The sequence below is a fragment of the Ictidomys tridecemlineatus genome, chromosome 4, assembly GCF_052094955.1.
Source record: "Ictidomys tridecemlineatus isolate mIctTri1 chromosome 4, mIctTri1.hap1, whole genome shotgun sequence".
In the NCBI taxonomy this organism is placed as follows: domain Eukaryota; kingdom Metazoa; phylum Chordata; class Mammalia; order Rodentia; family Sciuridae; genus Ictidomys; species Ictidomys tridecemlineatus.
In genome coordinates, this window is record NC_135480.1 from 192966644 (window position 1) to 192994037 (window position 27394).

At 40.8% G+C, this 27394-nt stretch overlaps 1 protein-coding gene across 5 annotated transcripts in view; it reads right to left on the reverse strand.

Annotated features, from left to right (window-relative positions):
• Window positions 1–27394, reverse strand: part of Astn2 (astrotactin 2) — an 837958-nt gene that overhangs the window by 39022 nt on the left and 771542 nt on the right. For all 5 annotated transcript variants that reach the window (XM_078048074.1, XM_078048075.1, XM_078048073.1 and 2 more), the window contains one exon: window positions 14885–15026. In XM_078048074.1, the coding sequence (XP_077904200.1) occupies window positions 14885–15026 (142 nt within the window). The remainder of the gene's footprint in view (window positions 1–14884; window positions 15027–27394) is intronic.

The following is a 27394-nucleotide window of genomic DNA, read 5'->3' on the forward strand; positions in this document are numbered from 1 at the left end:
GGAGAATTAACTGCTTGCAAGTTTGTCTCTAACATTGGGCAAAGCCCTCTCCATCTGAGTCATAAGACTTCAAATTCCACTTGACCAGTGCCTAAGAGAGAAATGCATAAGAATACACAGGTGTAGGCCCTATAGCCAATTTGTGATATAATTATAGTTCTGTCATTTACTATTAAGTGACCTTGGCAAGTCATATTTAGACTTTCTTTCTTAATTTCCTTAGTTACAAAATGGGAAATCATATTACCCACCATTGTGGATATATTGTTAAGAGTACTATAAGATTCAAACAGTCAGTGGACTTAAAGATGTTGCTGACATGTAATAGATAGAGTTCTATAAACAGTCTACAGTGACAGTGATTAGCAGGCAGAGAGCACACCATTACTATGTTCTTGGCTAATAGCTACAGTTGTTTACATGAAAGACTGACTCTGTCCATTCATCTTGTAATGTCTATTATTAATCTTTGGTGCTCACTGAATAAAACACCTACTTAAGTGCCAAGGTATATGCTAGAAATTTACAGGTACTTAACTCATGGTTTTCTGAAACTTGTCTTACATTTGGATCACTGGCGATATTAGTTCACTATGAGCTATATTAAGGATGGGTTCAAAGAACAGTAGAACCCATTTGTTATGTCAGATGTTTTGGAAAATTGATCCTTTCCCACATTGGTCACATCTCTTGTCCAAAGGACTCCTGGGAGATGTTTAAGGAGAACAGAGAAGTGTGAGCAAGTACACAGAGAGTAGAGCATTAGACAAGCAAAAGTCCCCTGGTCATCCCAGATGAAGACCTATCAAAGAAAAATCTTATATATGTACTTGATATTATGCTGGAGACCCAGTTCCTTGGAACTTTGCATTTGTTTCACACCAAAATTCTTTCATAGGAGTAGCAATATCCCTACTTTACATATATAGAAATTATGACCCAGGGAAAATAAGTGCAGTCAGAAAGTCTGAGATTTAAATGAACCTAGGATGGTGTGATTCAAAACCCCATGTTCTTAACCTCTCAGATACTCAAGAGGATAAGGGGTGCATGTACACTAGGATCTAGCACAAGAGAGCAACAGGTGCATTATAGTGAACTTAAGAGCCCTGGGGCAGCCCAGCTCTGCCCCTGGATGTCTGAGTGACCTGGGTGGGGATGCTGGTCCCTGCCCTGGGCTTCAATTTCTCCAAAAAGATAGCTTTAAAGTCAGTGATGCTGTGGTCACAAGTGCTACTAATCTGTGGTGATTCAAATATAAAAGCAGAATAGGGTTGTTGGTGATGGAAGAGTCTGTCCTTGGGGGAAAGGAGAAAAGAGCAGAAAGAAAAATTCTGGAAGTCTGGATTCTGTCTTGCCTCTGACTTCCTACACATCATTAATGGTGATCCCCTGCAGTCGGCTAACACCTTCCCAGTGATGACCTTAAGACGGCTTGTAGTGACAGCCTCTTTCGCAGATGGAGTGGGGAATAAGGGGTGGAGAGACGGCCCTCACTGTGCAGTGATGAGCTTGCAGCCAGGGTGATGGGAAAAGGGAAAGGTTAGGGCCCAGCCTCTAGTTTGTGCCATTGTTAGTGTCCCAGATGCTAAGAGCAGGAAGGGACTTTTCTGTTGATCCCGTCGTAATGGCGAGGAAGCTGAGGTTAAAAAAAGACAAAGCTCTTTGGCAAACCCTAGGTGGATGCTCAACAAAGCTGGGCACAAAGTCTAGGTGGAGCTTATGACCCACCATGGATGGAGCTTATAACCTCACAGAGTCTAGGTGGAGCTTATGACCCCCACCTTGTTACAGGTACAAAGCTGGGCACAGAATCTAGGTGGAGCTTATGACCCCACCTTGTAACAAGGTGATGCTGAGATAGAAAGCAGCCTGCTGGGAAAGCCATGGATTGGGAGTTGGGGTTCCCAAGTTCTAATCCTGGCTCTATTTTGACTATGAAGCCTGCAGGTTTCTTAGGCTTCTCTCTATATATACTGAGGTCCCAAAATAACAAACCGCAGATTAATTACAACCTTCCGAATTGGTTTATTTGGCCAATTGTAAATTGGTTGCCAACATGTACTAATTAAGAGATTTCACTGAAACATCTGGCTTAGAAGATTTGTCAATTCAGGACCATCATTCTCACATAGTAAGGAGTAGCTGGAACTAAATTCACCATGTTTGTAGCTTACCACTGGCCCCAGTTCTCCCTGTTATCAAGCATTTTGGCCACACTGACTGGGTGACATCACTACCAAACTCCTCCTTTCAAAGCCTGGCTGAGCACTTGCCTCATGCCCATGTGCATTCTGCTCTCCACAGCACGGTGTTCTCACAGTTATCTGAGATCACCAGCCCACTAAGGGCCAGTGATAGAATGTTTCCTGACAGGGAGCTGAAATCCATCTCCCCTGTAGCTTTACAGTGCACTGCAGCTCTGTGGGGTCAGAGTGAACACATCTGTGCCCTTTAACCCTGCACAACTCTGCAGAAGGCTAAAGACATTGGGCTCAGCCTCCCATGTCTTTTCTGTTTAACATGAACAAACAATCCAGGGCACTCAAATATTCTTTAGAGGCATTATTTCTAGGGCCTTTGGTGACCTGCTTCCTTTCCCCTGGGCATTGTTCAAATGCTTCATCTTTCTCTTACAAGTCCCTTGTTCTCTGTGGCCATGAAGCACATTACACTATTATCTCCCCTGAAGCTTTCCCATGCTCCTCATGGACCCATAATATGATGGACAAGGTCCTGCCAAGGTCCCTGCTCTGTATTCAACTCTCCTTCTTTCCCTTGACCTCCGTGTGCCAGTCACCCTCTCTGCTGTACCATGCTACCTCTTGTTTCTCAGCCACCCCACAATCTGTCCTCTGCCTGAAACCCTCTTCACTCCACATGAGCTTCTGATGATACCATAAAATGAGTTTGGTGGCTTGAAACAACCAATATATTGCCTTATAGTTCTGGAGGCTAGAGGTCTGAAATCAAGGGCCATCAGAGTCACATTCCCTCAGAGGGCTCTCAGGGAGCATCCTTCCTAACCTCCTCCAGCTTCAGATGGGCCATCCTTGGCGTGGAATAGCATATCTAAAATCTCTGCCTCCCTCCTCACATGCATCTCCTCTCTATTGCCTTTCCTTTCCTCTTAGGCTGATACCAGTCATTGGATTTGGGGACTAACTTAATCCAGTATGATCTCATCTTGATCCTTAAATTATTACATCTGCAAACACTATTTCCAAGTAAGGTCATATTCTGAGCTTTCCCTATACATGAATGTTGAGGCAACACAATTCAACTCACAACAACCCCTCCTCAATTCTTTGAGAGGTTGTTGCAGAGAATCCCGAGTACCGAGTACCGGTTTGGAGCTCTTCCTTTGTATCTCCACAGCCCCAGGGCATTCCCATCAGAGCATGAGTTTGGCATCATATAACAGCCTGGTCCTTTCTGTTTCACTGCCATAGCTGTGAAATACTGTGGCTGCGGACACTTTGCTGAGCTTGGCTATTTCTGTATCCCAAGTGCCTACCTTAGCATGAGGCACCTTGTAGATGGCCACTGTAATCAGTTGTGAAGAAAAGGAAAAGCTATTTCCAGATGTTTGCAGAACTGAGCTAAGACTATGCTACTCTACTTTGGCCCGGCACATTGCTCACTCAGGGACAGACTCAGGGAATCCCAAATTATGAGGGCCCTACCCTTCCCTTTTTACCTGTACCCAGTGGCCTCCCAGATGCTCAACTCAACCCAGCCTGTCCTCTACACCATGGTCAGGATTGTCACCATAAAGCACAGGTACCCTGCCCCTCCCCCAAAGTCTCATCTAGCTCCTCATTGGCTGCAGGACAAAGTTCAGGTCTTTTGCTTGGCATTCAAGGTCAAACTCTGCAGCACAGCCTCAGCTTACCATCCCCCTCCAAGTACGAAGGAGCAGTCTGTGCCCTGTCCCCCTAAAACCCTGGCTGGTGTCCCATTCCTGCATGAAATCCTGATGCAGTTTGAGGAAAGAAACAGCCTGCCTGAGAGTCCCCAGCAGGTTTTAGGAGCCTCTCTGTCTGTCGGCTGAAAAACAGCGTTATTTTTCCTCTGCAAGTCTCTCTTGGCTTAAGATACATGGCTGTATTTGCTTCTGGCTTGAGCACAGCTTTTCCCCTCTCAGGGCCCTCAACTGCGCACTTTGGAGAGGTCAGTATGACCTGATGTTAAATGGATTTGAGCCGTTAGATTGCCCCCCTTACCCTCATTCCCTGACCAATAGGACTGGCACCAAAGCCAGGGAAGTTTACATTCTACCCAAGTTTGGGGACATTAGAATTCCCTGGATCCTGGTGACCTCTTGAATCCTTGGTCACACTCAGCTGGCTGTTCAGCTCAGAGCCTAAAATAGGCACAGACCCTTGTACTTAAGCTGGGTGTGAGGTGAGGGATATAAGGGTATAGGAAGGAAAGGAACAGGGAATGGAGGGAAAGAGATCCTAGGACCGAGCAAGATAGACACAGAAATGATAAGAACAGGAGGTATAGTCATGGAGAGAGCAAGGAGACGATAGGGAGCCAGAAAGAAAAAAATCCAAAACCAGACTGACACAGAATAGGAGGTAGCATTTATGAGAGAAAGACAGAGAGAGAGAGAGAGAGAGAGAGAGAGAGAGAGAGAGAGAGAGAGAGAGAGAGAACAAGAAGGCAAAAGAAAACAGAGAGCAAAAATAACAAAGAAAAATCAGACAGAGGCAATAAAAAATGGACAAAACAAGAAAGCAGAGATGTTGAAAATATGGAGAGCAGTTTAGAAAGGAAGGAAGAAGGGAGAGAGGGAGGGAAAAAGAGAAGGAATAAAGAAAATAAAGAAAGGCAGGAAGAAAGAACAGAGTGGGGGATGGAAAGAAAAAAGAGGAATGAAAATTAAAAAAAACAACAAATAATTATGGTAAAATTTTACAGTGGGAAAGAAGTCAGAAAAGAGCAGGACAGGAACTGTGTCAGGCCCTCCTGGCTTCTTTCCCTGGTATGTCCTGGATCCACCTTGGGTGGTGGCTTCAGCTTACACTGGTTCAGAGGCTGCAGTGACCTAGGCACTGGTCAGCAGGGAAAGCTTCCTCAATGCACATCTCCTTTCTCAAAGGAGCTGGAAGTCCCCTCCAAGTTTGGCTGGTTCACATCTGGAATTTGAGCCAGGAAATCCACTGAACAGAGGGGGTCACTGAAGCTAAGAGAGAGTATATAGCCATAAGCTGAATGAAATTCTTTCACCCAGCTTCAGACAATTAATTGCCTCACCAATTGCCAGAGATGTGGTCTTTCTCCTTGCCTCCATCACTTCTTGAGATGCACAGCCTCTGAATTCTGAAAAGGTCCTTTGATATGGCTCCTTTCAGTTCCTCTTTAACAAATGGAGAAACTGAGACCTCCCAAATAGAAATCACTTGCCCAAAGACCAACAGCTATTCAGGACCAGTGGCAGATGACCCTGGGTCTTTCATCTCCCATCATCTGGGCAAGCACTTTTGAAAGATAGCCTGGAGGGCTCCCAATGAATTTCATGTTATTTCCAGTAAACTTTGTGCTGATTCTTGGCACAAAGAGAAGAAATGAAGAGGATAGGGTAGGAATGTAAATAAAGAGAAGCATTGGGATTTCATCTGATACATAATTATAGTATCTGTGGTAGTAGCTCTGGCTGCTTCAGCAGTGTGCTACCCAGGCTGCACCTGGAAAGGGATGTGGTCCATACCCCTTGGGCTTTAGGAATGGTATCTTTGGGCCAGTGGTCTGACTTTCTTTTCAGAGATGTGGGAATCTAGAGACTAAGAAACAACAGCAGATGAAAGTTGGAGATCAACAGCTACTAAAAAAAACACAGCACTGTGAGTCTACCCTTATGGAGAAGTAGGTATGCTCAAGATCAGAATTCAACTCTTTGCATAATACTGGGAGGGCTGGAGGCAAAGACAAAGTTTGGAATTTAGGGTAACCACTTAGCTTTTGGTGGGAGAACTGAAAATTTGTTTTGCATGTTTGTTCCAACACATCTAGAAATAGATCTTTACGTAAAAGATCTCTTTCCCACAGCTTCCACCTGCTGACTCCTGTCACTTCAACATCCCTAATTCTTACCATAATATAGTGTGGTAAATTCCTGTTTAGGCATTGGCCATGAATTGGCTGGGTGCAAATATTGGCTTCTCCACCTATTAGCTTCATGACTCTGGTCAAGTTATCTAACCTCTCTGTTCCTTGGTAGACTTAACTGTTGGATGATAATAATAGCAACTGCCTGAGATTATTGTTTTGGGGACCAAATTACCAAATTACCAAATTTGTCCCTGATGAATGAAGATCTTTCTATGGTTCCTGGTACCAAGTCCTGAGCTGCTTCATCTGTCATGCCCTTCCACCAGGATGTTCTGCTCCACCTTGGGCCCAGAGCTATGGGCCCAAATTGATGGTAGACTAAACTCTTAAGCTGGGGGCCAAAATAAACTTTTCCTTCTCAACATTTTTACTCTCAGGTCTTTTGGTCACAATAATGAAAAATTTGAATAAAACAGACATTGGTATTGAGAAGTGGTCTTGTTACTGTGTCTAACCTGACTATGTCGTTCTGAAGCTTTTGAAGGTGGTTTGTAGGAAAGGATGAATTTGGGGAAGTTTAGAGAGGCAAGCTGGAAAAACTTTAGCATGTTGTAAGTGGAGCTTAATGGGTGATTCTCATGGGAGTTCAGAAGGCCAGAATGCTGATAGGACTGTGGATGATAAAGACTAGGCTCATGAGGTTTCAGAAGAGGAGGACTATTGGAAATTGGACAAGCATGTTATTTTCTGGCAAGGAAGTAGGCTATATTTTCCCAAGTCTTGATACTTTTTGTGAGACTGAATTTAAAGATGATGTACTAGGTCATCTGGTGTAGGAAAGTTTAAGGCAGCACAGCATTCAGGCAGTGGTATGGATATTGAAGCAACTTTTAACCAAGTTTACTGTGAAAACAAGAAGCAGAGAGGAGAGTGTAAAAATATGAAAAACTTACAAAATTTTGCCAAGACAGTAAAATAAAACTGGGGACAAGAATGATGTGGTTGTTAAAGAGATTACAACCACTAAAGAGCTGCTAAGTACTTTACAAAGAGACAATAGGACAGATGGTTTGAAGGCATCTCAGGAATAGGCAAGACCACACCCATCTCGGACTCAAGAGTGTAAAAGAAAAAATTCCTTTGAAAGTACCTTTGTAGTGCCTTACTGCACAGGGGGGCCTAGGAAATTGTTTCACTGTGCTCAGTTGCCCAGACATTCAGATGTTGCAGTAGCCATGGTCCCAGGAGGCTTGGCTACTGCTCAAGATGGTAGCAGACATTAACATCAACCATATGGTGCTGGTTCTGCAGAATTGAAGGATGCTGGAGTTAGGGGTAATGAAGACTTCCACCAAGATTTCACAGGGAGTCCTGGGAGACCAGGCAAAGTGTAGCAGTGTTGAAGTACGTGCAGTCTTCACCTGAGAGTGTGATGCATGAAGATACGAAGATATGAGAGGAGGTCCCTGAGATTAAAAGATGCCAGTAATGTGAGATGTCTTCTAAGGAAAGCTGTTGAAATAGGGCAAAAATAAGCAAAGAGAGGGTATGGAACCACCATTGGACCCAGCTATTTTCCTCTCCTCAGACTATACCCAAAGGACTTAAAAACAGCATACTATAGGGACACAGCCACATCAATGTTTATAGCGGCACAATTCACAATAGCTAAACTGTGGAGCCAACCTAGATGCCCTTCAGTGGATGAATGGATAAAAAAAAATGTGGCATATATACACAATGGAATTTTACTCAGCATTAAAATAGAACAAAACCTTGGCATTTGCAGGTAAATGGGTGGCATCGGAGAAGATAATGCTAAGTGAAGTCAGCCAATCCCCCCAATAAACAAATGCCAAATGTTTTCTCTGATATAGTGATGTTGACTCATATGGGGTAGGGAGGGGGAGCTTGAGAGGAATAGATGAATTCTAGATAGGGAAGAGGGGTGGGGGTGAACAAAGGGGGCAGTGGATTAGCAAGGATCATGGAATGTGATGGACATCATTATACAAAGTACATGTATGAAGACTTGAATTGGGTGTCAACATACTTTATATACAAACAGAGATACAAAAATTGTGGTATATATGTGAATTAAGAATTGTAATGGAAAAACAACAACAACAAGGTACATGTATAAAGGCATAAATTGGCGTGAAGATACTTTATATACAGAGAGATGAAAACTTGTGCCCCACATGTGTAATAAGAATTGTAATGCTTTCTACTGCTGTTGTGTAGTTTAAAAATAAAAATAAATAAATAAATAAAAGAAAATAATTATTCAGAGTAGGAAAAAAATAAGCAAAAAGAAAGACCCCGTGGGTTGCAATCAGCAAAGCCATGGGGGCCGAGTTATAGAAGCCCTTTGATAAAACATCAAATCATTGAACAAACATTTATTGTATTTATTGGATTCTTAACTGATATCTCTGCACTCTATTAGGCATCAGGGATAGAGGAAGAGCAAGAAAGATATAGATCCTGCTCTGTGTCCTTTCAGTGAGAAAACCAAACAATAAACAAGTAAACAGATACTAAATAATTGCAGCTTTGGTAAGCACCGTAGCTTTGACTGTCGGTATGAGGCAACTGGGATCAATGGTAGGGAAAATTTTCAAGGAAGTTCTTTTTAGAAGGTGCTATCTAATCACAGACTTGAGGGAAAACAAGAAATCAATAATGGGGAGAGCCAATTGAAGACCCTCAAAGAATGGAAACAGCAGAGATAAAGAGCTTGTGGGAAGAAGAGACTGGCATATTGTAGCAAGAGTGCCTGGTGAATGATGAGTAAAGGGGCCAGAGTGAGAGATGAAGACCTAACTTGTTCTCCCACCAGAATGCTAAGAACATGATGTTGTCAACATTCCAGGCATGATTGCTAAGGTAAAATATATACAAATAGTAATCACAGTGGTTATTCCTCCTCTTGCCATTTGTAAAACACCCACAATAAGCCAGGCAGTGCTTTGGTCTTTTGTTATGTTTCAGCTCATTGTATGTTTACAACCCAGGAAATGGGAACTATTATAATGCCATCTTACATATGAAAACACAGAGAGGTGACAAAACTTGCCCAAAGCTACACAGAGGGAAAGAACTAGAGCCAAGGTAAAAAAAAAAAAAAAAAAAAAAAAAAAAAAAAAAAAAAAAAACCACCTGTGGCCAATTGCAAAGTTCTAATTTAAAAATGTGTGAGTATGTTCATGTATGTGTGATGGTGGTGGTAGTACTAAGAGTGTAGATTCGAAGGATTTATTCTTCTTATTATTGCTATTCTTCAATAAACATGGAGTGACTCTGATAATCCTTTACAGGTGCTCAAATCCTAATGAAAATGTCCACGCATTTTCTCATCTATGATATAGTTTAATCTTTGCAACAACCTTGGGAGGTATAATTATTTGTGTCCATTTTATGGATAAGACTGCTTATTTCCATTTTACAAATAAGAAAGAAACATGAGGCAAGAAGTTCCTTCTCCCAGAACCTGTAAGCTATAATCTGGGCCTGCTTGTCCCCATGTCTGGTCCTCTTCTGTGGTCAACACTGTTGCCTGCAGTTAAAAAGCCCTCTTCAGCTCCAACCCTCAGCAGGTCCTCCTAACAACTCCACATGTGTGGGGGGCAGACGTGGACAGCACGTGAGTAGAGGGGAGGATGGACATCAGAGTCAGCTTGGGCAAGACTCTCAACTCTATCTCCTTTTCATGTGACTTTGGGCAAACAAATTACTCCCTTAGGTCCCGGGTGTTCCCATCTGTGATATGGGAAATGATGAGAATAGGCTACCATTATGGTAGGGTTTGGGTGAGGATTAAATGAGACAGCACATGTATTTTGCATGGTTTCTGGTATAAAATAAATTCTCAACAAAGTATTACAATACTATTTTCCAGAAAAATAAGGTGGCACACTTAGAATCAGGATCTTGGTTTGAACTCTCCATCCTTACCTTTGGAAACGCAAGTCTTAGCACTGACTGGCATCAATCTTTCCTAACACAGATGTGAACATTAAGACCAGAGAAGAGGAAAGAAGTGGCCCAAGGTATGGCTGAGAGTAGTCTGACACCTGACCTCAGCTTCATTTTTTGTTGTTTTGTTTCAATGCCCTGCCTTTTCCAGGGCCTTGGTTTTCCACTATTCCTCTAACCCCACTCACCCCTGCTAAGGAGTTTTCCTCTAAAGACTCTGTTCCCACCATGGATGTTGGCACTTGGCTGCAGTACCCAGGCTCCCTTGGCACTCCTTTCATAGGATGAAGCCAGGGTGGGCTTGGTGCAAGCCTCTGGATGTGTGGGAATGCGTCCCCCACCCCAGGAATCAGGCCTGGCTGCTGCTGGTATGTTCGCTGAGGACCCTTTGGCAGCCATCCATGATTCGAGACAAGCAAGCCAGCCAAGACAAGACAGAGGCTAATTACCTTGGGTAATAGGAAATTGGACAGCAGCTACAAGAAGGGTGTCTAAGCCTCTAGCCAGGCAAGGACAGGGACCACAGATGCCCAGACTGGCCTCAGTCACTGGCACTGAATAGAAACTCCTGTTCAGGGTCATCCCTGGATTTCAACACCCCAGGGGAAACAGGGGCTGGCTGCACTCGCAGACCTTCTGGGTACCCACCCCCCTCTCTCTGCTGTTCTTGTTTGTTTTCATTCAAAGCAAAACAAATGAAACAAACAAGGAAATTCAATTTAAATAGGGCACGGGTGCTGATGTTTCTGTTTTGTTACACCAGGGTGAGCTTAGGACAGAAAATCAGACTTGACTTTCACTCTTCCAATTGGTCTCACCCTGAGGCACTGTGTGAAATTACATGGATGAAGGGGCTGCAAAAGCAATTTGCCTTTCTAGATGGGTGGAGAGAGGGAATGGGGCTGGATGGGGGGCAGATTGGAAGAGAGAGAGAATGTAATTCAAGTGTGAAATGGAACAGAGACTGAGACACACATACAGAAGCAGAAACTAAGAGGATAACAAATAGGAAAAAGGGAGTAAGGGCTGGGGTTGTAGTTCCATGGTAGAGTGATTGCCTAGCTTGTGAGAGGCACTGAGTTCGATCCTCAGGACCACATAAAAATAAATAAAATAAAGGCATATGTGTGTGTGTGTGTGTGTGTGTGTGTGTGTGTATAGTTTGTTTGTTTGTTTGTTTTCTTTGTTTGAACCAAAAAGGCCATGTTAGGCAGTGGAATGAACATTTTTATATATATAAATTTATATATATATAAATTATTTTTAAATATATTAAGAAAAAAGAAAAAGAATGTCAGACAAAGATAGGAATCTGTAAAGAAATACTTTCCTGAAAAGGTTTTAAAAGATACAGAGATACAGAGAAACAGAGAGGCACAGGAGGGGCAAAACAAAAGTTAGAGAAATTGAAAAGACAGGAGCCCAGGAGGAGGATAAGGAGAGACAGAATGAGAGTAAATTCCATGGTAAAAGTATGCAGAACTCTCAAGCTGTGGGGGATCTGGTGCATCTTCATTTTAAACATGCTGAATTGGCACAGCAAATACAATGATAGGAATGTTTAGCCCAAGGTTCCAGAGGCAGAAATGGTGGCAACAGGATGTGAACCCAGGATCCCTGGTGGAGAGCCGGGGGGTTCCAGTCTCCTGACACCGGAATCTCTTTGGAAGCCTACATGGGGGGACTGCAATCAGGCTGTGTTCAACTACGTTCTTTTTGAGCCTTCTCTCATCTGAATCCACTCTCTCTTCTCTTCTTTCTTTCCAAAGGATTCTGGATGGTCGTTCCTTTGGGGGCTAGTGGGATTTCAAATTGCTTCATAGGGACAAGTTCCTCCAGGGTTGTTCTTGGAAGAAAAAGACATTGATAACCAAGGACTGAGTCAAGAAGAATAAAATGAGAAGAAAAAATCGTTAACATTCCTGCAGCCTTCCTCTGCGCCAGGCATTCTGGTAAAGCCTGTTCTTGTAGTTTCTCAACTCAATCCTCTTCTCTGTAATTCTATGAACTAGAAGAGATTACCAATCTTCTTTTCCAAAGAAAGAAACTATCATGTGGAACAGTGTAAAAATGACTTGCCGGGGGTCAAGTTAGGAGTACGAACAGGGCAGAATCAGGATCCACACCCAGCCCAGTCTGTCCCTCAAGTCTGTGCTCATTCCGCTGCCTCACATGGCCTTTTTGGCTCAAACAGAAGAAAACAAATTTTGGTAAGGAAACTAGCAAGAAGAAAAGGAGAAACCCCAAGAAGAACACTGGGAACTGTCTTAAAACACAAGACCACGTTGGTCAGACATCATAGGAGGAGGGCCGCCAGTGGGATGAGAGAACATTCCAAATAACCCTCTGGCTCCTGGTCAGAGTGGCCCAGATCCCAGGGCCATTAACAAAATCAATCTCAAAAATAAATAAATGAATATATAAATAAACAAAATAAAGAAGTGTTCAGAGATAGGGAGGACAAGTACATTTCCAGGACAGAGGAAGAATGCTCCCTACTTCAAGAGGTGAGTAGGAAAAGTGCCAGGCAGGGAGGAGAAGAAGGGCACGTGTGTTCATCATATTTGGAGGATGGCAACTGATATGGCATCTCTTGTGTTAACTGCTTTTCTGCAGATCCATAAAATGTTTCATCGCTCTATAGAACGGAGCTCTACGCATTATCCAACACAAGTCCCCTACAATGCCACCCAGAGACATGGTTACTCCTTCTGACCCTTTCTGCTAACTGCTCTCTCTCCCTTGAAGAATGGATAGGGAGGAAGTTAAAATTAACAGTCACCAAGGGCAACAACAGCAACAGGGGTAACAGCTGACGTTTCTTAGACTCCTACCAGGAGCTCACCACCAAGCAGAAAGCCTTTTGCACATGATCTCACGGGGGCCTCCTAAGAGCCCAGTGAGCCAGACACCATTTCATCTATACTTCCCACAGGAGGAAGTGGAGGCTCAGAAGGCTGAGCACCTCATTCAGTAACTTGATATCACACATCTGATAAAGGGGAAAGCATGGATTTCAACTTAGGTCTGTCTGCCTCTGGTCATCACCCTTAACGAGGGACAGAGGAACCAGATGACAACCACCAAGAAATTCTGAAAATGCTATTTTCTTCATGGGATCAGAACTTTTAGAGTTGGAGAGGACCTTATGCCTCTTAATCTAGTCATAGTGGCAGGGCTTACTGGTCAGGATGTAAAGTCTGAATTCAGTTCCACCAATCACTATGAGGATTGCAGTCATTCTTTGATGCCTGAGGTACATTCTACCCTCACTGTGAAGTCTAGATGTTTCACAAAAGAGTTCTGACAGCAGAGTACAGAGATTCCTGCCATAGACTATTCACCGCTCCCAAGCGATTTAAGAGAAATCTTGAACCCCAAAGCCTCTGAGACACCCGGTGGCAGAGCCAGGGTCGGAAGGTCCAATTCCCAGCTTACAGTGATGTTCTTGAGTTTGGTGCACTAATCTGTTGGACGTTAGCAAAAAGCCTGAATATGTCAAGCACTCAAAAGGGCACCATGGTTTTTGGAAAAGTCACAGTATTTTCATAAAGCAAGCAGAAGTGGGAGATCAATGTGCTTTAGAGGTGAGAGAGTTTCAGAGATTGTGGAGAAGCTAATATTTATTGAGCATATACTTAGGATACTGTGCTAACCCCAATGTTTAATTAATGTTTAATTATCATTTAACTCTATAAACTAGGTTTCATTATTTCTGTTTTACAAAGGCAGAGCTTAGGTCATATAACTAAAAGGACTAAAGTCAGACTTGAATACAATGTTTATGGCCTTTTACACTATCACTAGATTCTAAGTTATCTAAGAATAGGACCTCGGCTAAGTTAACATTCATGCCTAAAGTCCGTAATGCAGTGCCAAGACATAAGAAACCCTCAGAAAATGTCTGTTATATAAGTAAATGAGGTATGATGAGTAAAAAAAATGTAAACAAAACAATTGCTAAATGAAAGAGTGAATGAAATGAAGAAATATAAGCATGGATAAATGGACACATGAGATGGATAGAGAAGGGAAAGAGGGAGGAAAGATGTGAGGGAGAGATAAATGGAAGTTGGCAGAATGTTGGGTTGATGGATAGGTGAATGGGTGAGTGAATAAATCACTGAGTGATGAAATAAAAGAATAAATGAATAAGTTGGATAATTGATGAACAAGGCTTAGCTTCTTAACAAATGTAGCTTTCTAGGCTACTAAGGGAGATGGCCTATGGATCCACAATTAGGGTATATGAAGAGAATCAGTCTCTAGAAAGCCATCCAAATGTAGCAATACTCAACAAGGTAGGAAATGATTGAAAAATAAGCCTCTTTTATTTTCTGAAATTAACAAATGAATCTGAGAATGACTTCATCTGCAAAGGTTTAAATACAGTGACTTACGCATTGTACCATTGAGATGTAATGGTACAGATACTTCTGTGTGTGTATATGTGTGTGTGTGTGTGTGTGTGTGTGTGTGTGTGTATATGTCTCAGATATATAATGTTTCTAAAGGGCAGAAAAGAGCAGTAAGCAATGGTTCCCATCCAGCTCTCCTAGATAACTTGCTCTGTGATCTTGATTCCCCTCTGGGCTGCAGATTCTCTGTCAGTAGGATGAATAGTTTTGAATTTCTGCTTTCTTTCCCTGGGCTCTTGAGCACACTGATTTTGTGACTCCCAGTGACCATACTTCCCAAATGGACACTTCTAAGCCTCAGAACCTCAACGTACACACATAGGTTGTCTAATAAAACATTTGGATAACCTGAAGAGAATAAGTGCTACCTTCCCTCCCAGGCTTGAAATCATCCTGCCATCACTCCCCACATACCCATCACGTCTTACTTGTAGAGACCATCGGGCTCCAGGCACTTGAAGATGACCGAGTAGATACTGACTTCAGGGACCTCTCCATGGCTTCGACCAGCTGCTACACAAGATGTGCCCAGGCCAGAGAGTAAGTCATCAGCAAAACTCAGGAATTCTCCTGGAGGGAGACAAAAACAGATGAGCTCCCCAGCTCAGGCCTTGATGAGCCAACATTCATGCCCTGCTGTCCAAACCCATTGAAAGTCTGGATACTACCTTCAGGATGATTAATGGGCAGAAAAAAAAAAACACAAGATATGAAAATGTTACTAATTACTATCTAGCCCTGATAACTCTTCACTCAAATTTATGCCTGAATTTTTACGCCTATAAAGTGGGAATGCTAATACCTACCTTTATAAGATTTTTTTTCTTAGAAAATTATAAATTATAAAATTATAAAATTTTTATAAGATTTTTTATAAAGCTTGTATTAAGCTTAAAATGAAGTAAATTAATATAATAAAATATAATAAAAATACACAAAAAGAAAACAAGGGGATTATGCTTCCTTTCTGCTAGAGTAACTATTTTGGCCTTGTCACTGACATTAATCATTAACTTCTTCCTAACTCCTTAGACAAGTCTTTCTTTTTTGGGGATTGCATTTTTCTTATTTGCATAACAAAGAGGTTGGACTAATGAAAAAAGAGATTTTATGTCGCGTAGCTACTCTTATACACTGTTACAGCCTTCATGGAGATCATGCTGTGAGGACAGAGATGTAGACAGTCAAGGGCAAAGAGTCCTATGAGTGATTAGCAATAAAGGTCATGAGTATAGGAAAGGACAGTGGAAGAAGTATTATATCTATGTGATCCTCAAACTCCATGATTTCTAAATGTCAATTTAGCCATTGGATGTTAGGGAGCATTTGAGATTTACTAAAAAGAGAACTCTGCAAAGAAGAGTAGAAAGCAAAGAAGAGTAGTCTTAGCTCTGATAAGAATTTACTACACACACACACACACACACACACACACACGTATATAAACACATATGTATATATACAGCATATATATATTTTACTGTACAGCTTTGGGCAACAAAATTCTCGTTTTTATGACTTAGTTTTCTCTTTTATAAGATTAAGGTGCTAGAATCATTTTATGAGCCTTGATAAAAATAAAATAAAATAACATGGTTAATTTATAAGGGCAAAATTAAGATAGAAGCGCAAATCCTATAGTTCTGGTGATACATAGCAAATATTTAGAGATAACTCAATATAGAAACAATATAGAAATGGCTATATCAATTCAATTATAGTTCAACCATGCAATGGAGTATTTTATGGCCATTAAAAATAATTTGTAAAAGAACATGAAGTTATATAAAAGGATATCATGGCATATTGTTAAGTTAAAAAAACAGGCTATAATATTACAGAATAATCTATTTTGTGGAAATTCTACATATATATGAATTTTAAAGCAGAAGAAAGAAAATGTTGCAAATGCTTAATAGTTGCTATATCTGGAGGATGAGATAACAGGCACTTTTTTAATCTTATTTTTGCTCTATCTCTACTTTTAAATTAACTTCAATAAACATATATTGCTTTTCTAACAAGAAAAAGATATCAATAACAATTACTTAAAAATAGATAATGTGAATGAACCAGACGAAATGGCCTCCAAGTTCCCTTCTAATTCTAAAATGGGATGATTTAGGAGCAAAGTTGGCATGTGAGGTATTTTACAGTGCACAGTATCAAATAAAATGGGGCCTTCCAACTCTTATTTCTTTGTTCCTCATCATGCCTTCTGTGGAGTTCCTTGGGCTTTGTATTTTCATACATTTCTAAGTAATAATGCCGGTTCAATTATGTCCTCCCCGTTGGGGATTATAAACAAGCCAATGAAATGGAACTGTTATGGAACCACAATGTTGGTTAAGAACTTGAAAAGATTAGAACTCAGAAAAGACACGTGGGCATCCTTCATCAAGAAGCTGGTTGAGCAGAATATACCTACAATTCCTATTGCTCTTTCAAAGAAAAATTTCATTCTTAAAAAAGTGCAGTAAAAAAATAAAACAGAAACATTTTATTCTTCATCTAAAAAGTGAGTCTTTTAACATTTGTTTGGTTGAATTGTTTGGATTGTCCTGGGATTCAGTCAAACTAACTCTTCTGTAGTCTAATATAGCAGATCTGATGGGTAGCTTTTTGCAAAGGATATGTACAGTTCATTGACTTGGCACCAGGATACTATATTCAATGTCTTAATCAGAATTATGTCAGCAATATGCATTTTCAGCTCAACTATAAGACAGACATGGGCTGAAATCTATTGCTACTATTTGTTGAAAGCCGGTAAGCCTCTCAAAGTCTCGGTTTTCCATGACAAGAAGTTAATATCTCTTTTGTGTGTTTCAAGTTTAGAAAGTAAAGCCAAGAACTAGAAAGAAATAAAGATTTCTAGAACCAGAGGTTTTTCAGTAAAGTGAAGAGGTAAACAAAACATATTTGTCATGACTTTTGGCATCCCTCATTTCATCTGCAAGCCTCTTATGGTCGATTTCTTCCATGGTTACAATCATAAACCAACAACATCTCCATTCCAACAGATACCAAAGCAGAGCAATGTATGTGATAAAAAAAAATTTTTTGAAAAGAGGGGAAAACATGGAATTATTCATTGGATGGAGTGAGGGTCTTGTTTCATTCGGTTTCCCAGGATTTCAAGTCTGGCTGCTTATATTTGTTTTCTTTGAGCTTGGTTCCACGTCTGTCTGCTTTTCAATTTATTTCCAGATAGCCAATGAAAGAGTTGGCTCTTCATGAGGGAATTCAGTATGCTTGTGGCCAGGATTAATTAACTGCCTTAAAGCCAAAAGATGGCTGACATTCATTTTCAAATGGGCATAGCTTTCTAGATATTTCCATGAATTTCAGAATAATTTGGATCATGGATAAAACTTCCATAAACATGATCAGGTCAGTGAGAAAGTTCTAAACAGTTTTAATGTTCATAGGTTTAATTCAAGTGGAAAAGCTGGACAACTTGAAATGTAACTATTCCTATCAAGGGTACTATAGGTGCATATAAGTGTCCAGTTCTAGTTGGGACTAGATCTGTATAATGATCTCAAGGAAAGTTCAAAGGAAAGGAACCTGCATTTAGTACGAACTTTTCTTTTTTTCCATTTAATCCTAACAACAACCACATAAGTTACATGTTCTTATCCCCAAAGTAAAGATCAAGAGTATAAAATGAGGACTGAATAGAGCTGAGATTTGAACCCCTATTCTAACTCCAAAGCCTTACCTTTTCTTTTATACCATGCTGCCTCCTACAGAAAGTTTCAAAATGAGGGTGTTAAAAACTAAGCTTCCTCAAAGCTATTCAATTTGCAATTGAATATACACCTCTCTTAGTTCTATTGGCCTGAAGAATGAGACCATAAAACAAATGGTCCCTGACCTTCTACAGCTTGTAATCCAACAACAGGAAGGGTTGTTAAATACATGAACAGCCTCATAGGATAAATTGTAAGATTGCTTTTCTTGGCACTCCTTCAGAAGATTTAAATGCAATGTAGATGCAGACAGGTGAATGAAGTGACCCCTCAGTCCCCTTCCTCATCTTGTGGAGGGGATACTAAAAAGGTCTGTGAGCATCTCTATGTACAAATACAAATCAGTGAGGTTCAACCACAGTATGGTGGTGGTTCTACAATGTACTATACTCCACATGTGGCCACAGTACAGTCTTATAAGTAGTAATACAGGGCAGTGGCTAAGAACATGCACTCAGAATTCACACTGCCTAGGACTTAATCCTGGTACAATCCCACTTGCTTGATTTGGACAAGTTCTTTAACCTTGTACATCTATTTTCTTATCTGCTAAAATTAATGGCATCTAATATAATTTTTTGAATATCATATAAAATATTGTATATAAACTATTAGCAAAATGCCTAACACAGTAAGGGCTCAAAAATGCTGTCATTATTGTTTTTGTTGTTATTCTTGTCATGGTAACAGAGATAAAGACTTAGACATTTTTTAATACACACTTTGCCATTCATAGATGATAAAACTGAAGGTCAGAGAAAGAAAGTGGCATGACCATGGCCATACCCAGAGTGGGAGGTAGATATGGAACAAAAACTCCTGTGGTCTAGGATCATTTATATAAGCCTGCCTGTGAGATATTTGGAGAATTAAAGGGCTTTCAAAGCTGCCAGAGGAGCCCTTTCTCCTCAATTTCTGACCACTTTTTTCAGCATGAATGATATATATTTACTGGGCATTGACTATACAATAGGTACCATGTTAGGTCCATGTTAGGTACCATGTTAGGTTCCTTTCTGCCATCTTCTTAAATCTGGAATTACTGAGAAAGAAACAAATCTGAGAAGAAACAGAGAGATTCAGTAGGTTTCTGATATATAATATATTCTAACAGCAGTTTACCAATTAGAAAATATATAACCTCAAAGGTAAGGATGAACACTAATGATAGAGGGGACTAGAGTGCGTCTCCTCTATTAACCTCCAACCAGATCAACTCTGACTTGATCTAGGTCATATGCTAATGGTCTGTGTTTTATTTAGTTTTAAAAGACTGTTTATAGAAACCTGTCTTAAAAGTTTTATGGCTAAATAGAGAAGAATGAAATTATGTCATTTGCAGGAAAATGGATGGATCTTGAGAACATTATGTTAAGCAAAATAAGCCAAATTCAGAAAGTCAAAGGTCATGTTTTCTCTCATGTGAGAAAGATAAAGAGAAAAAAAAAATGGGGGAAAAGGTGTAGGAGAAATCATGAAAATAGAAAGAACATAAAAGTAGACTAGAGAAAAGGGACCAGGGAGGAGAGAGAAAGGAAGGGAAAGGGGAGATACTGGGGAATGATACTGATCAAATTATATTGTTATATTGTGTGTATGTATGAATATGTAACAATGAACTCCCACTACAGCATGTAACTATAATGCAACAATAAAATAAGAAAAAAATTAAGGCTAAGCTAAAAATGTTTGAATTCTAAAACTGTGCCACATCCCATTGTTGAAAAAGGGGATCAGGAATACTGCACCCTAATTTAAGGATTTACAGCTACTCAGGGGCCAGAGTCCAGAGCCAAATCCAGCTCTCTTGCAACTGAGCTTCATGAGCCTTTCCTTGGGCTACTCTGCCTGGGATGCTTCCTGGGTACAATGACATGTTCCCATTGGAGAACCCTCCATGAACCCAGGATGCTGCCCCCCTCCTCACCCAAGCCTTACCAGGTCTCTAACAATCTTTTTTCTGTTTTCCATTCCTTGAAAACAGGGAGTTGGAAGTCGCTGTTCAGGAATGTGCCTGTTCCCCATTACAGCTCTTCTGGGGCTGTAACCCGAGTGGGCTGGGACCAGACCCCCACACATTTCTTTATCCCCTCAGACTCCAGCCCTACTCTCATTATGTTCCACAGAAGAGGTTAATCGTGATTCTGTTGCAGCTTCAGAAAGAAGCAACAAAGCACAGAGCAATTTTCCTAAAGGCCTCACCCCCCTCCTCAACTCTCCCTCTCCTTTCAGCACTTCCACAACCCTCTCTCTCCTTGTTTTCCCTCTTTTTCTCCCCTCACCTTCTTCCTTCTGATTGGGTTGAGGTCATAGTCAAAGCTGGCTACAAGAACAAATTGAAAACAGGTTGGGAGAAAAGCAGTAAGGAAATTCCAAAATGGAAGGGGGTATGCAGTGAGTTATTTAGCTCAGGTAGGGAAAGGGTTCCAACTCAGGACTCTGTATTCTTCAGAAAACACCAAGGGAACTTAGTGGCTGCTCTGGGGCTGGGCTCTCTGTAACTTGCACATACTCCAAATAGGTATTGACTATGCACCAGTAACTGCATAAACAATAACTGGGCATCACACCCAAGGAGAAGCAGGGCTCTCTGTGCACTTCCCCATCTTTCCTTCACTTGGGCAAATGTAGACTTTCAGAGATTAAGGGCCTCACACCTAACACTTGCAATTAGTTCTTTCCTTCCAAAGCATAATGTTACTTAAATTCAAAAACCCAGTATGTAATGATGCTCACCTTTAAGGTACAGATGTATGAGTTAGTGGAAAGACAGTTGGTTTGTGGGAAAGACAAGGCCTAGTTTTGAAGCCAGGCCCACCACTCATCAACTATGTATTTTATCTAGGGATGAGTGATTAAATGTGCAGAGTACTTCTTCATCTGAAAAGGATATGGTCATATCTATTTCAAAGAACCAGGTGAGGAATCAATAAGATGACATATATAGTATATCCTGTCCATAGATGGCTTACAAATGTCAGTGCTCCCCTGGCCCCTTCTACTTTAATTCCATCAAATCTCATTAATCTGTCTAGAGGCTACATTTTTATTTATCAAATTCATTTGCTTTTAGACACATTATATAACATCTAACTCCCAAGAAACTTCCTTTTTTTTTTTTTTTTTTTGCAAAGGGAAGCAATTTTGCAAAGAAAAAAGGAGAGAGAATATAGAAATGTTTACTTGCCTCTTACTGTGTGGTATGAACTATGCTTGACATTTTTACCTATATTCAAAACAATCTACCTGGATTAAAGTTAAATACAACCAAATGGATCAGGTTAATTGTGCTTTTATAGGAGAGGAAATAAGGGTAAAAGAAGATTTTAAATATCTTGCTTATAAAGATCCACCTAGGAATGAAAAAGGCTAGAACCAGAACTTTGGGATATGAAGTTGGGCTTTTCCTGCTACATGTTTGACTCCAGACTATGAGATGTTTAAGGTGGAAATTGTGTTTTGATCACACCTGAGTTACCAGAACCTCGCACAAGGCTGGCCATGCAGCTGTTTATAGAGTTCTGTAAAATTGAACTTAAGTGTTTGAATCCTGGATCCACTCCCAACCCCTCAACACCAATACTGGGCATTTGAAGTCTCTCTTGGGAGAGCCAGGCTGTTTCCTGCATGAAATGTTAGCAGTAAATGGGACTCTCGTGGCATGGGGAAGAAGAGATTGGCACGAAAACAAGAATTTAAAAAAAAAAAAAAAGAAAGAAAAAGAGGCAAAAGGGGAATATCTACTAAAAATTCCCACGTGCCAGGTATTGTACTAAGGGACTTCTGGTTCATCTTCAAGTCCACACTCCAGTGGATACCATTGGTCTGACTTGCAGAAATGCCCCGATTCTTTCTGCCAACAACATGCCGGTTTTAGAATGGGTCATCAATTCTCCCTCAATCTCAATCTACATCATTTAGGTGGCAAAGATCTCTTACATCCTTCTGAAATTGCCATGTGATGGTCAGAGATCCTATGACAGATGCCAAAAAGAAAGTGATGCACGCTTGATCAATTAGGCTAACTCCTGGGACAGAGACTGAGTCATGATGACATCATTTGAATTTGTGGAGCCAGTCATGTCTGAAGCTTGATCTATCCTTGGATATTTTAGATACACAGGTCAGTGTTTTTCCTTTTCTGCAAAAGTAGTTTCCATTTGATTTCTGCTACTTGCAACCAGGAGTTCTACCAGACACAAATGATTTTTTTTATGATTGACATTTTGTAAATGAAAAAAAAATCAAGTGTTCACAGATCTAAAGTCATTTTTCCCAAGATTTTACTTCATATAAAAACACTAAAATTCAAATCTAGATCTGTCAGACTCTAAAAATATAAGCCTTCATATGATAAAAATATAGGATATTTGCACCTATGGTTCCAGTGTCTGGGGGGGCTCACTTCTTCTCCGTACTAGATCCTTGCTTATATGGCCCTTCTTCAGAAAGGACTTATGGTATTCACCCTATCTAAAGGAACATCCATTGTCAAACTACGCCCCCTTTCCCTACTTTATTTCTTTTCACAAAATGTACTGCTATGTCTCATCTATTGATGAATTGCTGTGTTGTCTGCATCCTCTACTATTAGCCTTATGAGAAAGCAATTTTATTCACTTATAAAATAGGGCCTATATACATCAGGTTCTCCATAAATATCTGTCTAGTGAGTGACTGTCTATTGCACGTTGTAAACTGAGTTAATGGCTGGGAGCACAAAGATAAAGAAGAACATTTTAGTTTGAGCTCTCTCAAAAGCAGAGTCAATGACTTGGGTGCAAATAATTTATATGGAAGGTTATCCTAGGAAGTGGGCATGGGGGAAAGTGAAGAAGGAGACAAAGAACAGGAAAAGTCACTATATAGATGCACCATTTTTGTAAGCAATGAGAGCTTCATTTTGCAGGGATGTTTTTTAAAAAAAAAAAAAATTAGCTGGATGTGTCCCAGAATATTTTGCTGGAAATCAGGGAGATGAAGTGCTTATCCACCAGATTCAGATCCCCATTAGTTGATCCCTTACCCAGAGTGCTAATTTCCACATACACCATAGCTGTGCTTGCTAAGGGATCTTTCTGTGGGACAAAAAATTCGAGTAAGCATTTGTGATCACTGGCAGCATAAGGTGAGCCTCAGTGTACACAGAATTGCAGTTGAAATGGACATGGACCAAGAGGATGTGGCATAACTCCACAGGCATCTGCTACGATGACTAGATGCCTCCCCTTGAGGAATTTGCAGAAGGAACAACTGCTATGTCTTCCTCACTGAGGTCTAGGACAAACTTGTTAGCCTCGCTGTTGAAATAGTTCACAAGAAGTTACTAGACACCCACTAGGTGCCAGGGAAAGGATTACAACAGTGGACACAGCTCTCAACCACACAAACAAAGCCCTTTCCCTGTGGTGTTCACAGCTTAGCAAGGAAGAGAGAATTGCAAAGGTTGCTTTTACATGAGACCTACCAAGAAGTCCTGCAACTTATTATTAATACAGAATTTAATAACATTAGCTCCAGCATTAATATGCATTTGGCTAATAGAGCTTTCCTTTTCTACAGTTGGATTAATTTTTAGGGCCATAAAAGCCCTCGTCATCCCCACAGTCTCGAGGACAAATGATGCTAATGCATTTGGCTGGAGCGGGTATTGCTAACATGTGTGAGGAGAGTTGATTTGGGGACTGGACTGAGGAGGAGGAGAGAGGTAGAAGGAAAGCCAGGCTCCCTCCGGTCTTCTATTACTCTTTCATGGACAACAGGACATGGTCGCTGCCTTAGAAGCACTTATTCATAGAGGATTTCCTTTCTTTTCTTTCCTTTTAAAGTCACATTTCCAAATGGTATGCTATTGTGAAATGGAAAGAATCAACTCTACACAATGTGCTTCTCATCAGATTCTCAGTTCCTCAAACACTTCCAGCTTTCTCTGAGCTGAACACTTCATTCAACATCTCCTTCTCTGCGCAAAAAGGCAGAAACCATGAAGTTGCTGATGGTGGGTCCTAAGAGTCCTTTGTCCACAAATGTGATTAAACAGCACAATCCGGTTCAGAGCTATTATTCTCATTTTGTGAAGAAGAGATGCTTAGAGAGGAGGCAAGTTGCCCAATCACACAGCTACTCAAAAGTGAATCGAGGACTTGAACCCAGGGTGAACCTGTGTGCTTTTTTATTTTCCCCACCAAAAACACATAATCTTTTCCTTGATTTTCTAATGTGAGGATGGCAGTATCTACTCGACAAAGGGTTTATAGAGGGAATTAAATTAAGTCTGCAAAAATACTTCATAATCTGCAAAGCATAATGCATATATAAGTTCATATATAAGTTCAAAATGGTTCACGTGGTTCAAAGTAAGAAGATAAAATGTCAAATGAATACCTCTGGAGTATGTGTGTGTGTCAATAGTCAGGCTGAAGAACAAACCATGGCAGACAAAGTGTGTTAATGACAACATTTACCTACCTGGAAACCCATCCTTCCATGATACAGAGGAATTCCAATGCCAGCAAGTTAACTCACTTCTCAGCTGGAGAAAGGAATTGGGTAATGAGGATACTCTTATGAGTAATTTATGGCTAATTTGCTGAGATTGAAGTTAATAAAAACTCTTCTCTAGTTTTCTGAAAAGATGGCTTCCTCCCTTCCTTCAACTCAGCCAGAGTTCAACCTCTTAGAAACTCTGCATACTACCCCATCTAATGCAAATCCATACCACCTCCTCAGCTATACCTCTTCATACAATTCTTCTATCACTAGTGATAGCTTGCAATGATCAAATTTGTCAGTTTATTTGCCTCTTTTCATTTTGTTACTAAAATGTTAGTTCTGTGAATTCAGAAGACTTGTCCACCTTGTTCATGATCTGCCCAGTATCGAAAGGAGTGTGGGGAACACAGTAATTATTCATTAAAAATCCACCAAATTGCCTGGGGTTGTAGCTCAGTGGTAGAGTGCTTTCCTAACATGCATGAGGCACTGGGTTTGATCCTCAGCACCACATAAAAACAAGTAAATAAAATAAAGGTATTGTGTCCATCTACAACTAAATTTTTTTTTTTAAATCCACTGAATGAATTGAGGGAGGGATGATGCTGGAAATAACAAATGACTTGGCCAAAAATTTTTGTAAAACATGTTGAGAAAACACATGCTCATTTAATTTTTGGCTCATACCTATTATCTTTCAAAAATCTTTTCTTTGCTACTCTTTGCCTCTATCCAGCAAGGTTCAGGGTCCTTCAAGTGGGTTGCCAGAGTTTTACACTCCTCTCTCCACCATAATTTTAACTCATTGTCCTGTAATTACCTGTTGGCCATTTTTCCATGCAACCATGAACCTGGAGGAGCTATGAAAAAGAACCTAGCCTGACCTATTCAACATCTGAGCTCTAGTGCCTAGACTTACGCAGAATGAGTGAGTCAGTGAACAAGCATGGCTTCCTTCCAGATGGAAGAAAACCCGTGGGGTGGGAGGTGGGGGTGCTAGGGTTTCCTTGTGCATCAATCTTTGAGTAATTCCATGAGACCCCTGGATCTTAAGTGAAAGGACACTGATTAAAGACTCGAGGGATTTACCTGCTTTCCTGTAGGAATCAGTAAGAATCAGTCCATCTCCTTCTGCCAAACCAAATGACTACCATTGCGTGTTTATCAAGTTTTCTCTCAACCTTTACTTGATTTGGCCCCAGTGTTCAGTATTTTCCTGTTTATTTCTCTAGCACTTTGCTTCCTCATTTCCGGTGTCCCTGGGCTCTTTGTTTAGATGCAGATCACGGCACCCTAGGAAATTCCCTTAACTGATATTTTTGCTTTTTTGAGGGGTGGGTACTGGGGATTGAACTCAGGGGTACTCGATCACTAAGCCACATCCCCAGACCTATTTTGTATTTTATTTAGAGACAGGGTCTCACTGAGTTGCTTAGCACCTCACTAAATTGCTGAGTCTGGCTTTGAACTCACAATCTTCCTGCCTCAGCATCCAGAGCCATTGGGATTACAGGTATGCACCACCGCACCTGGCCATATTATTGCTTCTTGCTGTCTGCTCAACTCTCAGATTTCTACCTAGCCAAACCTCTGCTACACCCCTCAGCCATCCACGCTGGCTACCTGTTAACCCTCTGACTCCTCTCAATTTGCAACAAGAAATGCCTTTATCTTTCTGCAGCCCTCTCCTTCTGTACAGTGTTGCACAAAAAGATGAAAGTAAAAATTCTCACTTCACACCGAAGGGGAAACCGAAGCTCAAAAAAGAAATGCATCTACCTGAAGAGGCACTGGGACCAAATCAGGCATTTCCTAACTCCTGACCTTGGGTTTTAGCCACTATGCCATGTGTTCTTGTCTCTTCATTTAAACTGTGAGCTGACCCATGACTAGTACACCTTTACAGTCAGCCCTGTGGTGCCAAACCAGGAACCTGGACCTACTGAGCCATTTGCAAGTTTGCCAAGTTAGATAAATTTACTAAGACACTAACATCAAATTCCTTTGGAGAAGAAAAGGCAACATTGTGTTCTGCCTGGGTTTGAATCCTGATTTTGCTAAACCACTGTAAGCAACTATTAGACTTTAAGAGTGCCTTAATGTTGCTAATCCTCATTTTCAATGTCTGTAATATGGAGGTGAAAGGACCTGTCTCAATGAAATCACATTGAAGATTTATCTAGTGTGTGCAAGGAATTTAGCACAGTATGTTGTACATGGTAAATACCAAGTATGAAAGGCAACTCTATTGTTTTTAATGCTGTTATGAAAAATACCAATTCATGAAATACTTCATGTGTAGTAAGGAGAAAGGGAAAACTCCACCAACCAGGAAAGTGAGTTATTCTTGTGTATTTAGCACTTCTTGTTCTTTTCCAATCAGAACTGCACAAACTGTATGCCCAGAGTTTTGAAATCTGCCAAGTGTCCAAAGCTTCCCTGCCTTCTCTAAATATAAGCCTCAAAGCCTGTAGTGAGTAGATCACTCAGATACCTTCAATATAAAGGAGTCTCTGTTTTTCTTCTTCTCTAGAGTAGGAGAAGAACCAACTTTCAAACACAAATCTGATCACCACCCTCCAAAGACAGCCTCTGCAGACCCCCGGGGGGTTGAATGAGATCCTGAGCCCATTCTATTCTCTGAGCTTGCTTCTTCCTCACATACACATGTGTGCATGCACACACAAATGT